We start from the raw sequence: 14,060 nt of genomic DNA on the forward strand, positions 1-14,060 counted from the left end.
AGCCTCGGCCGCAGCTCAGCTTCCATATTCCAAACCCATCATTTCCCTTCCTCGCTAGTCTGCAGTCTTGGTACCTGGCGAGTGCCATAGGTTCTCAAGGCTGGCATCAACCACACCATTGTTGTCTGGCACTCTCAAGTCATACCCATGTACCACTGAATTACACCAGGAATTCAAGTGAATAAAGCTGTGTCAGCACAGAATTACACTTGCCATGGGATCCAGCACCCGACAACTTGACCCAAAATAGCATTTACTGCAGGGCAAACCTGATAAAACCTAGAACACCCATCCTTCAAATATTCCCATTTCACTTAAAGATGCATCCATCCTGGGGAGTGGCCAACAACGATGACCATAGTCTCTCCCGACAGCTGGTTGAGAATAGGAACCAATCGCGAGAGAAATAGATGTTGTGAACCCACGTCCTATTACTGGCATGTCGATTCTGCCGCATACCAGCACTTAGTTTAAAAAAGGGGCTCTCCATTCATGTATCTGGGCGGCAGCTCGCAGAAAATTCGCTTATATTAAAACTTACCAAAGTACGTCTCCATTTTGCCACTACTGTGAAAGCTTCTCCAAGTTAAAGAATGAGTGTCACTTAGTGCTGCATTTGATTGCAGTTAGAGACAATAGCCACCGGGGGCAGCGTTGCTCACCAGAGTCCTTAAACAATCAGACAGATGGGGCTTTCGTCCAACTGACACTATAATGACACAACAAACATCACCCCACAGATTCCAAGGCATTAAACACCAAAGTGTGCTTTTAAAGATTTATGCACAAGTGATGAACAGTTCAGATATACAACTCGCATTTATATAGCATCTTTAACATAGGAAAACGTCCCAAGGCACTTCACAGGAGGGTAATCGAACAACAATTGACACCGAGCCAAAGAAGGAGACACTAGGACAGGTGAAATAAAGCTTGGTCAAAGAAGTAGGTTTTAAGGAGTGTCTTGCAGGAGAGAGAGGTAGAGAGACGGAGAGGTTTAGGGAGGGAGTTCCAGAGCTTAGGGCCTAGACAGCTGAAGGCACGGTCACCAATGGTGAGGCGAAGGAAGTAGGGGATGTGCAAGAGGCCAGATTTGGAGGAGCACAGAGATCTTAGAGGTTGTAGGACTGGAGGAGGTTACAGAGATTGTGAGGGGCGAAGCCGTGACGGAATTGAACATGGGGATGAGAATTTTAAAATTGAGGCATTGGTGGATCAGGAGCCGGGGCGGTAGTTTGCAAGGACAGAGGGCACAAATTCAAATTTAGACCTTTCAATTTATAAAATTATAGATATATACTCTGAAATTAGTATGAGTAATACTCTGAAACATTAGTAATTACATGCAGCACTCCTTGCATTACACAGGTTATTTTGTCACTAGTTAATTCTGCATGGAAAGCTTTTCTCTTCATTTGTTGTACTTGTGGTGCAGTATACCTAATGATAATAGATAGTTTGCCTGTGTAAACATTGTGTCAATAGGATTCTCTCGGACAGTGATGTGCCGGCAGTTTTATAGATGGTGTTAACCAGAGCTATGGTGTTTTCGCAGCTCTGTGGATCTGTGATCTCAAAGACTGGCTAGAGATACTCCCAGGAAACCAACAAATAGTTTGACTTGTTGGGGGGGGGGGTTATTCATTTATAATTAATTTTAACAAGTCTTGTGTGTTTCTTTTTTTGCTCTTTTGCTTTCTTAAAAATATTTGTTCAACCAGGAACTGCTGACAATGTTAGCAGGGACCTGCCTTAGAAGTGTGAGGGAACTGAAATAACACACATAGCTGAAATGATTTAAAAAACACTCTGCAGCACCCTCAATAAATGGCTATCTACTGCAGATAATTAAGTTCCTTCATGTTAAAAAGACTTACATTTATATAGTGCCTTTCACAACCTCAGAACATTTCAAAGCGCTTTACAACAAATGAGATATTTTGAAGTGTAGTCACTGTTGTAATGTAGCTAATATTATGCAGGTAATGTAGGTTATATTATGCAGGTAAAGTTATGCAGGTAATGTAGGTAATGTTATGGGGGTAATGTAATGCGGGTAATGTTACGCAGGTAATGTAATGGGGGTAATGTAGGTAACGTTATGGGGTAATGCAGGTAATGTAATGCGGGTAATGTCATGCGGGTAATGTAGGTAATGTTATGCGGGTAATGTCATGCGGGTAATGTAGGTAATGTTATGCAGGTAATGTTATGCGGTAATGCAGGTAATGTTATGGGGTAATGTTATGCAGGTAATGTTACGCAGGTAATGTAATGCGGGTAATGTTATGCGGGTAATGTTACGCAGGTAATGTAATGCGGGTAATGTAGGTAATGTAATGCAGGTAATGTTATGCGGGTAATGTAGGTAATGTTATGGGGTAATGTTATGCAGGTAATGTTATGCAGGTACTGTTATGCGGGTAATGTTACGCAGGTAATGTAATGCGGGTAATGTAGGTAACGTTATGGGGTAATGCAGGTAATGTTATGCGGGTAATGTTACGCGGGTAATGTAATGCGGGTAATGTAGGTAATGTAATGCAGGTAATGTTATGCGGGTAATGTAGGTAATGTTATGGGGTAATGTTATGCAGGTAATGTTATGCAGGTACTGTTATGCGGGTAATGTAGGTAATGTTATGGGGTAATGTTATGCAGGTAATGTTACGCAGGTAATGTAATGCGGGTAATGTAGGTAATATAATGCGGGTAATGTAGGTAACGTTGTGGGGTAATGCAGGTAATGTTATGCAGGTAATGTTATGTGGGTAATGCAGTTAATGTAATGCAGGTAATGTTATGGGGTAATGCAGGTAATATTATGGGGTAATGCAGTTAATGTAATGCAGGTAATGTTATGGGGTAATGCAGGTAATGTTATGGGGTAATGCAGGTAATGTAATGCGGGTAATGCAGGTAATGTTATGTGGGTAATGCAGGTAATGTTATGGGGTAATGCAGGTAATGTAATGCGGGTAATGCAGGTAATGTTATGTGGGTAATGCAGTTAATGTAATGCAGGTAATGTTATGGGCTAATGCAGGTAATGTAATGCGGGTAATGCAGGTAATGTTATGGGGTAATGCAGGTAATGTTATGGGGTAATGCAGGTAATGTTATGTGGGTAATGCAGTTAATGTAATGCAGGTAATGTTATGGGGTAATGCAGGTAATGTAATGCAGGTAATGTTATGGGGTAATGCAGTTAATGTAATGCAGGTAATGTTATGGGATAATGCAGTTAATGTAATGCAGGTAATGTTATGGGGTAATGCAGTTAATGTAATGCAGGTAATGTTATGTGGGTAATGCAGTTAATGTAATGCAGGTAATGTTATGTGGGTAATGCAGTTAATGTAATGCAGGTAATGTTATGTGGGTAATGCAGTTAATGTAATGCAGGTAATGTTATGGGGTAATGCAGGTAATGTAATGTGGGTAATGTTATGTGGGTAATGCAGTTAATGTAATGCAGGTAATGTTATGGGGTAATGCAGTTAATGTAATGCAGGTAATGTTATGTGGGTAATGCAGTTAATGTAATGCAGGTAATGTTATGGGGTAATGCAGTTAATGTAATGCAGGTAATGTTATGTGGGTAATGCAGTTAATGTAATGCAGGTAATGTTATGGGGTAATGCAGGTAATGTAATGTGGGTAATGTTATGTGGGTAATGCAGTTAATGTAATGCAGGTAATGTTATGGGGTAATGCAGTTAATGTAATGCAGGTAATGTTATGTGGGTAATGCAGTTAATGTAATGCAGGTAATGTTATGTGGGTAATGCAGTTAATGTAATGCAGGTAATGTTATGTGGGTAATGCAGTTAATGTAATGCAGGTAATGTTATGTGGGTAATGCAGGTAATGTAGGAAACACTATGCGTGGAACCACTTACCTAAGCAATAGACCTTAAACAAAGAATGAGAAACTAAAACTAAAAATGAGAAACTAACCTGGAAAGTGGCAGGGTCGGGGGGGGGGGGGGGGAGGCGGGGGGGAATGCGGGTGGGAAGGGTCCCATTTTTCAAATTCATTCTCGGGATGTGGGCATTACTGACAAGGCTGATACTTATTGCACATCCTAGTTGCCCTTGAGAAGGTGGTGATACAATTGAGTGGCTTGCTAGTCCACTTCAGAGGGCAGTTAAGAGTCAACCACTTTGATGTGGGACTGAGTCACATACAGGCCAGACTAGGTGAGGACGGCAGGTTTCCTTCCCTGAATGACATTAGTGAACCAGTGGGGTTTTTAAGAAAATCCAACAGCTTCATGATCACTTTTACTGCCATTGCAACATCTCCATGGAGACCTGCAGCACGACGTGGTAGTCTGGTCATGGTGAGTGTTTGTTGCTCTCGTGGAACATCAGGGGCTAACAAGGCCCCATTAACTGTACCCCTAAGAATTGCCTTCCTGCTATAATATCATAACACCACCTAGATTCTAAGTAGAAAATGCCCAATTGTTTCTGAGGGCATAATGTTGTGCACGAAAACTTTCACCTTTCTTTCAGAATTCAATAAATGCTTCAGTGTGTAAAACCTACTGATACGTTACTATTTCTGTCTGGAATTTTCATATAGCATGTCAGATCCAACCTGTCAGAACACATGACTGCTATCAATCCTGGAATAGGAGTATGCCTTTGGAATCCATTAATTTCCACACCTTCCAGCCTGATTGCTCTCTGTTCAGAAATGAGTATGGGACTACCCAGCCATATGCACCAGTGAGATATTTCCATGTCCAGATCTCAAAGCTAGAATGAAATATCGGCCTCACGTAGTGGTGGCTTTAATTGCAACTTGCTGCAAAAGTGAATTACCAGCATTCAGGCAGCTCACGTTCCTTTCATTCGAGCATTCATCTCTTCATAAACTTGAGCTCATCCAAAACTCTGCTGCCCGTATCCTAACTCGCACCAAGTCCCATTCACCCCTGTGCTCACTGGCTCCCAATCCACCAACGCCTCAATTTTAAAATTGGTGTTCAAATCCCTCCATGGCCTCGCCCCTCCCTGTCTCTGTAATTTTCTCCAGCCTTACGACCCTCTGAGAACTCTGAGTTCCTCCAAATCTGGCCTCTTGCGCATCCTCCGCTTCCTTTACCCCACCGGAGGCGGCGGTGCCTTCAGCTGTCTCGGCCCTAAGCTCTGGAATTCCCTCCCTAAGTCTCTCTGCCTCTCCACTACTGTGTCCTCCTTTAAGACGCTCCTTAAAATCTAAGCTCGGTGTCAATTTTTGTCTGATTACCCACCTGTGAAGCGCCTTGAGATGTTTTACCATGCTAAAGGTGCTATATAAATGCTGCTGTTTGACAGTAGCAGGTTTCATTAAACCTGTCTTTGCTGAATGTAAACCCAAATCCCAGATGTGACACAACAGTAATAAAACCCACTACCACCAGTTCTCAACCATATTGAGCTCCTAAATATTTTACAAAAGCCTTAAAGGGTGGACTTTCCTCTGCTGTACCTGAAGAGCACAGATTTGCCTGGTGCAGCGAGAGAACATCAGGTGTCTGTCCTCATTGTGCTGCCCCAGGATGTCCTGGAGCTCTCCCATTAGCCAGAGTCTTTAATTTATACATGCTGTGAAAGAACTAAATTAAACAATTTCGTCCAGCTTTCAACTGCTTAACAGTTGTATTAAAATAAATCTGGCAAGCAAAATAAAACTGTGCTTAGATGTTTTGGGAGGGGTGTGAATTAGAATACAGGGTGGTTTGGCATGCCCAGTATTACAGTGCACATTTTGTCACTAGTTAATGCTGTAGTGGAAGCTTATGTTTGTTGATTATTGTACTTATGCACCAGAACACCTTGTGATAACAGGTACCTTGCCTGTGTAAATTATATCCATGTCAATTTTCTCATCGGCCCCTCCCCACCTTGCCAGAATATGACTGTGGATGTTGGTCATCCTCCGGTACCTTGCCTAAATGACCATTATTCACATGTCATCCTGGACCATGTCAGTAGGTTATATGGCTACAGGAGATACCACAGCTGAGCCCGATCCTGCCTTTGCCCATTTCCACATAGACGCACATCCCAGCAGGAGTCGCTGCGTAAGGGTCAGGAGTAGGAGCCCAGGCCAACTCCCACATCCAGGCTAGCGGCCTGGCTGAAACCAAGCGAACTAATCACAAATCAAACCTGGGACCTTGGTGGTCTGTATTGCTCGGCTACTCTCCAGATAAACTCGCTGAGGCCTCAGGGGGCTGCTCAACAGTTAAGCAAGATTCTTCCAATTTCACAGAGACTTGTAAAATTACATTCCTGTGAAATGCCTTAGGACGTCTTACTATGTTAAAGGCACGGTATAAATGTACGTTGTTGTAAACGGTACATTAAAATTGATAAATTGTATCAACCACACTCAGGATGGTTCATTGAGTCATATCCTTGAAAGCTATCTGCAAATACTCTGGTAGGAAGCAGCAGATAATCCATTAACCCATCATAGGCTGATGAGGGAGGGCTAATTTTATTATATAAAAATTTATCGGGATCTCACAAAAAGCAAATTCCGTCCAAGTCAAAACTAAAAACAGAAAATACAGGAAAACACGCAGGAGGTCAGGCAGCACCCTCCATTCAACAATCCCTCCCCCCACCCCGGGCTCATCGCAAAAACATTCCCTCATTGAGGCAACAAGTCAGCAATGTTTCTGACCTGCAGTCAAACCAGTCACCAGGAGGTGAGTCTCCTCAGATCTATCCCCCCACGACAGGCCCATCGTCTCTCCTAGAAGTCTCCAAGAAATCAGGAATGAGCCAGGTCTGTCACCTTGTGGGGAGGAACTGCTTTTGAGGTTTAGAAAAAAAATGGTACCTTAGCGTCAAACTTTCTGCCTTTTAATTTGCTGAACATCCTGCAGCCATAAACCAGGAGGATTTAGCAATCGCCGCAGTTAATCATTAAGCTAATCTTCTAACTGTTGATGGGCAAATACACTGAAATGCTACACTACAGTGACCGATTACGTTAAACGCAGGTCATTACTCAGAGAGGGTTAAAGTACAATGGTTCATTTTCAGATCTTTACAACTGCAAGGATGGGAAGGAGCGGGGGTTGAGTGAAGGAAGGCACTGATCCACAAGTAAAAGCTCAACATACTTCACAACTCAGGTGTTCATTTTTAAAATTAGTTGCTTCCAGAGACAACATCCAAAGGAAGAGAACATGAATTATGGAACAATATCCAACAAGAGCTTCACATCCACCATATGCTTCCATTGTAGTTAGTGATCAGAACCTGGCTCAGTTATGGTGGCTGACAGCTCATTAGTTCAGAAACACTTTAAATGTTCTGATTGTGAACAGGCCTTCATTTGATCATAAAGCACAGAGTTTAAAAAACTAACAGATCACTGGGATATGTAGCCAGAACAATAGAGTACAAAACTCCAGGTGTTATGCTGCCTTTACAACGCACATGACGTGTCTCATCCAATCTCTGCCAACGCAACCTGAATTCAGTCTGTGTTCATTTGCATGACCATTTTTCTGCTGGTCTTTTTTTCCATTTGGCCCCTCTCAGGCTTTTCTCCTTCCTGTAATCCAGCTGTGCCCACTTTCATTTGCTGCCCCCAGCCCTATCCCAACCTACAGCTCCTTTACCTTCCTCCCCTCCTGACACCGTCCCAGACTTGATTTCCCCTTAAATTTAAGCTATCCTCTTTGCCTCTCTCAGCATTCTCCAAAGAGTCCATCAAAACACCGATCCCAACTGGCCCACCCTCCTCTCTTGCCAACCTTCCCACCCAGCACACCTGTTGCAGGCTAACCAACGAATTCCTCCCCATCTTGCTCATCCTACCCACCATCTTCTTGGACTCTGTGGGTTATTGTCCCTCTCCACATTGCCCTCCAGAATGTCCGTTCCCTTGTCATCCACGACCTATTGTGAATGATGCCCTTCATTCTCCATATTGCTGCAATTGTTGATTTGTTCCAACTACACTCTAAACTCTACCTTTGATGTCCTTGTCCCTTTTGACTTCTTCATCTTATGCAATCCCATTCCTTCCTGCCTGAGGCAAAGGGGATAGCTTAAATTTAAGGGGAAATCCAAGTCTGGGACGGTGTCAGGAGGGGAGGTAAAGGAGTGGTAGGTTGGGGTAGGGATGGGGGGAGCAAAATGCCTGAGGGGGTGAAATTAAAGTGGGCATGGCTGGATAACAGGAACCATAGAACTATAGAAAAGATACAGCATAGAAGGGGGCCATTCGGCCCATCGTGTCCGCGCCGGCTCGAAGAACAACCAGGTGCCCATTCTAATCCCACCTTCCAGCACCCGGTCCGTAGCCCTGCAGCTCATGGCACTTTAGGTACAGGTCCAGGTACTTTTTAAAAGAGCTGAGGGTCCTTGCCTCTTCCACCAATTCAGGCAGCGAATTTCATACACCCACCACCCTCTGGGTAAAAAAGTTTTTCCTCATGTCCTCTCTAATCCTTCCGCCAATCAGCTTAAATCTATGTCCTCCAGTTCTTGAGCTCTCCGCTAGAGGAAACAGGTACTTCCTGTCTACTCTATCTGGGCCCTTCATAATTTTGTACACCTCAATCAAGTCACCCCTCAGCCTCCTCTGCTCCAAGGAAAACAACCCCAGCCTATCCAATCACTCCTCATAACTGCAATTTTCAAGCCCTGCCAACATTCTTGTAAATCTTCTCTGCACTCTCTCCAGAACAATTACGTCCTTCCTGTAATGTGGTGACCAGAACTGCGCACGATACTCCAGCTGTGGCCTTACCAGCGTTTTATACAGTTCCATCAATACATCCCTGCTTTTGTATTCTATACCTCGGCTAATAACGGAGACCATTCCGTATGCCTTCTTCACAACCTTATCTACCTGTACTGCCACCTTCAGGGACCTGTGCACATGCACTCCAAGGTCTCTCACTTCCTCTATCCCTCTCAATATATTCCCGTTTACTGCATATTCCCTTTTACGGTTTGCCCTCCCTAAGTGCATTACCTCACACTTCTCCGGGTTGAACTCCATTTGCCACTTTTCCGCCTACTCCACCAACCCATTGATATCTTCTTGGGAGTCTACAGCTATCCTCTTCACTATCAACTATATGGCCAATTTTTGTGTCGTCTGCAAATTTGCCAATCATGCCCCCTACGTTCAAGTCCAAATCATTAATATATGCCACAAACAGCAAGGGACCCAACACTGAGCCCTGTGGCACACCACTGGAAACGGATTTCCATTCGCAAAGACATCCATCGACTTTTACCCTTTGTTTCCTGTTACTGAGCTAATTTTGGATCCAATTGGTCACATTTCCCTGTATCCCAAGGGCTTTTACCTTTCTGACCAGTCTGCCATGTGGGACCTTGTCAAATGCCTTACTAAAATCCATGTAGACAACATCCACTGCACTACCCTCATCAATCCTCCTTGTCACTTCCTCAAAGAATTCAATCAGATTTGTAAGGCATGACCTTCCCTGAACAAATCCATGCTGACTATCCCTGATTAAACCATGCCTTTCCAAGTGACAGTTTATCCTATCTCTCAGTATTGATTCCAATGGTTTGCCCACCACCGAGGTAAGACTGACCGGCCTATAATTGTTCGGCCTTTCCCTTGTACCCTTTTTAAACAATGGTACTACGTTTGCAGTCTTCCAGTCCTCCAGTACCTCCCCTGTATCTAGTGAGGATTGGAAAATGATCCTCAGAGCATCCGCTATTTCCTCCCTGGCTTCCTTCAATAGCCTAGGAATCAATCCATTCGGCCCTGGTGACTTATCAACTTTCAAGGATTCCAGTCCCTCCAGTACTTCCTCTCTCATTATGTTTACCTTATCCAATATTTCACACCTCTCCTCTTTAACTACTACATCCGGATCATCCCTTTCCTTTGTGAATACGGAGACAAAATATTCATTTAAAACCCTACCCACATCCTCTGCTTCTACACACAAGTTACCCTTATCATCCCTGATAGGTCCCACCTTTTCCTCAGCTATCCTCTTGTTCTTAATGTATTGATAAAACATCTTCGAGTTTTTTAAAATCTTACTAGCTAATATTTTTTCATGTCCTCTCTTTGCTTTCCTTATTTCCTTTTTCATATCATCCCTGTACTTTCTATATTCTTCTAGGCTTTCCACAGTATTTAGTTTTCTATGACAGTCATAAGCTTTCTTTTTCTGCTTTATCTTGCCCCGTATTCTTCTAGACAACCAGGGGGGCTCTAAATTTGGCAGTGCCACCCTTTTTCTTTGAGGGGACGTGTCTGCATTGTACCCGTAGAATTTCACTTTTTAGTGCCTCCCACTGGCTTGCCACTGATTTCTCAAGTAGTTGTGTCCAGTCCACTTCTGCCAAATCACCTTAGTTCTGTAAAATTTGCCTTCCCCCAATTTAAAACGTTTACTCCTGATTTAACTCTCTTTTTCCATAATGCTAAAACTAACTGAATTGTGGTCACTATCCCCAATATGGTCACCCACTGTCCGTTCACCCACATGCCCATCTTCATTTCCCAGGACTAAATCTAGAATTGCATCCCCTCTTGTTGGGCTTGTCACGTACTGGCTAAAAAAGTTCTCGTGGACACCGATCAAGAATTTTGCGCCCTCTGTGCCCCTCACACTGTTTGAATCCCAGTTGATGTTAGGGTAGTTGAAGTCCCCTACTATTATTGCCCTCAGAAATTTGCCTACATATTTGTTCTTTTATTTCCCTTTCACTATTTGGGGGTCTAAAGTACACTCCTAGTAGTGTGACTGCCCCTTTTATTTTTATTTCTTAGCTCAACCCATATGCTAAATGGATCATCAATCGAGGCCATATCATCCCACTGGCTTGCCACTGCAATGAAGGAGAAATGAAAAACCAGAGAGGGGCCGAAAGAAAAAAAACAGCCAAAAATGGTCACGCAAATGGACACGGGGAATTCAGGTTACATTGACATGGCAGAGATTAGGTGAGACATGTCATGTGCATTGTAAAGGCAGCATAACCTCTGGAGTTTTGTTCTCTACTCAATTCTAACCCTCAACCCCTCCACTTCTGCACCTTTGAGACCCTTGCTTAAAACCCACCTCTTTGATCAAGGTTTTCGCCACCCCTCCAAATATCTCCTTCGGCTTAGCCTCCATGCTTTGTTTAAGCCTCTGCGTAGCTGCTTGGGATGTTTTGCTCCCTTAATGACACTATACAATGCAGGTGCTGGGTTCAATTTTGCTCACCACACCAGAAACCTATACGTGCATCAGAGCAGGTGCAAAGAAGAGCAACAATACAGGTCCCAAATGTAAAGATGAGCGATGAGGAAACTGAATTTAAAGCTCAACTGCATGGAAAGGTGGTAGTTAACAGAGCAAATAAACAGAAAGGTCATTCGGGTATACATTTTTAAAATATCATGTACAAAGCAAACCCAGAATATTACTTTAAAAGTAAGCCAAGAGAGTGGGGCCAATGTATGTAAATTTAAATGAGTGAAAATAATATTTAAAACTGATATTGGGAAGAACTTTTAAAAAAAACTGATGCAAGTTTAGCCACCCACAACCACACGTCACTGGTCAACCTGTACCATGTATAACTCACTGGCGCTGTAATGTGTTGTACAATGTGTCATGTCAAGACACACTGTACATGCATCTGCCTCATTAGCTCAAGCTCCTTCCTCGGGCTGGAGCACAATCTAGGCAGACATTCCAGTGTACTACTGAAAGAGCACTGCATTGTCAGAGGTGCTGTCCTTCGGATAGAACATTAAACAAAGGTCGGTTCAGGAGCATGATAAAGATTTCATGTCACTATTTGAACACCAGGTGGTTCTCCTGGTGCCCTGGCTAACATGTTTCCCTCAGCCAACACCACCAAAAACTTATCAACTGATCATTCATCTCATTGCTGGTCCTATGAAAGCACTACACGTTAAAATAATTAACTGTATGCAAAGCACTCTGAAATGCTCGAGAGAGAGAGAGACAGACATGATGTTGCACTGTGTGAATGTAGGGCTGTATTTTTCTATTTGCGAAACAAAAATCACAAACTAAATGATTTGTATTTTTGGTATAATACAACATTGCATTTAATGAAATTTTATTTATGATCACAATTCACTTTTACTTACATAATACATTTATATAGAAAATCAAAGAATATCTTTTGAAACTTTACTGCACCATCTGGAAAATAGTAAAACAGCTTTACAAACTTGAAGCTGCTGCAGTTCCTCTCCTTACTGCAACTTAAATCAACATTAAATAAAAAACTGGAACTTTTATTGTACACGTAATACTTGTATGCTCTCCACTGTAACACTAGGCACTTGGACGTGAAGCAGCACTTTTGTTTTCTGCTTCAGAGCAGCAAGACATGCAGAAGAATTGTAGGTAAATATTTCAGCTGTGGCTTTTGGAGACATCTGCCTGCCAGGATTCTCCCTCCGTCAAGGTCAACCACTCCTATGTGGATCATTCACACATTCAATTGTTCAAAGTGCATTTCCACCGACAGTCCCAATTTGGTCATAGTTTCCTTTACAGGGAGGCCTTCTCCTTAAATTGGCTTTTGGGCTTTATGTCAAAATGTGTGCATTCATGTGCGAAATACTGGCATCACTGTGGCAAAGTTCACCAGAAACAACTGGGAAACTTCTGAAAATTACACTTCAGTACGGCAGCAATCTCTCCACCTTCCCCCACCCACCCAGCCTCATTCCCAAACCAGGAAAAGTTAGGAATGTTGCTACATCTGAAATGTTGAAAGGTCAACTCAAAAGCAGCTCGGCTTTTAGATTACTTGATGTTTCGACAACAAAAGCCACGTTACTTCAGAAACTCTCTTCAGGAAGAAGCTGACCAATTTTCTGCTAAACATGAAGCATCCCCTGGTTAGAAAGCCGTGCTAGCCATACTGACTGATCCCAGAAGCCTCTGCATTCCATCCAACGATTCTTCCATCTGCTTGTAGGCGATTTTACCTTCTTCACCTGTCAGGGCAATCAGAAATGATCAAAGTATTTGTATTGGTGAAAACAATAGGAATTCACAAATCACAGTAATTATAGGTCAGATCGGTCTTACATTTAATACTTTTTCCATTTCATTTCAGTGAGGGTAGAGGAGAAGAGAGCTGGTTTCTCAAACTTCAATATCACTCAATTAAAAATGTGCCAAATGCCGGCACAGTTTTCCTCATTTCTGGTGAGAAGTTTAATCCCCAAATAAGATTATAATTTTCTGTCATTACTCCCACTGGGAGTGGGGAAGGAGAGGAAAAAAAATCACCTTGGGACTCTGTTCCTTTAAGATATATAAATGAATCATCAATTCGGTCAGATAATCCTCCCCTCTTCACTGTTATGTAGGTAGACATGGCAGCCAATATGCACACAGCAACGTCCCGCAAACAATGAGGTACCTGACCAGATCATTTGTTTTAGTGATTCAGGTTGAGGGATAAATATTGGCCAGGACACCAGGACAATTCCCCTGCTCTTCGAATAGTGTCGTGGGATCTTTTACGTCCACCTGAGATGGCAGACGGTGCCTCGGTTTAACGTTCCATCTGAAAGACGGCACCTCGGACAGTGCAGCCCTGGAATGTCAGTCTGCATTATGTGCTCAAGTCTCTGGATTGGGGCTTGAATACACGACCTTATGACTCAAGAGGCAGTCACTGAGCCAAAGCTGACACCTCGGAGTAAATTTTAACCTGGAGCCGGGAAGGGAAGGAAATTCCTGTCAGGAAACCCAGAATACGGTCGGAGATCTGGGGAGGGGCGGTGCGGTGCGGTCGGAGATCGTTGTTGGGGGGGGGTCGGGGGGTCGGAGGTCGCTGCAGGTAGGCTTGTTGGGCCTGGGGGAAGCACTCCTGCTCCTCTGGGCCCACAAGCTGTGCGATATAGGCACTTACCTGCTGTTTCGGGCCTTCACGTCTCCTCTCAGGTGGCGTGAAGCAGATAGCCCGGGAGTTAAAAATAAAAAAGCTATAAAAATGAAGGCCCGCAGCCTCCTTGAAAGCTTTCACTGACCGTCTCCGGAGAGTAGGTTGGTAGT

General features: G+C 43.3%; 1 protein-coding gene and 1 long non-coding RNA gene across 6 annotated transcripts in view; one reads left to right on the forward strand and one right to left on the reverse strand.

The window, feature by feature from the left end:
* The window catches only part of LOC137333614 (uncharacterized), a 40,447-nt gene that overhangs the window by 21,802 nt on the left and 4,585 nt on the right, over window positions 1–14,060 (forward strand). The window lies entirely within an intron of this gene.
* Window positions 12,058–14,060, reverse strand: part of ripor1 (RHO family interacting cell polarization regulator 1) — a 313,053-nt gene continuing 311,050 nt past the window's right edge. For all 4 annotated transcript variants that reach the window (XM_067997844.1, XM_067997845.1, XM_067997841.1 and 1 more), the window contains exon 22: window positions 12,058–12,991. In XM_067997844.1, the coding sequence (XP_067853945.1) occupies window positions 12,894–12,991 (98 nt within the window). In that variant the 3' untranslated portion in view covers window positions 12,058–12,893. The remainder of the gene's footprint in view (window positions 12,992–14,060) is intronic.

This window comes from Heptranchias perlo, chromosome 16 (assembly GCF_035084215.1).
Source record: "Heptranchias perlo isolate sHepPer1 chromosome 16, sHepPer1.hap1, whole genome shotgun sequence".
NCBI classification, from domain to species: Eukaryota; Metazoa; Chordata; class Chondrichthyes; order Hexanchiformes; family Hexanchidae; genus Heptranchias; species Heptranchias perlo.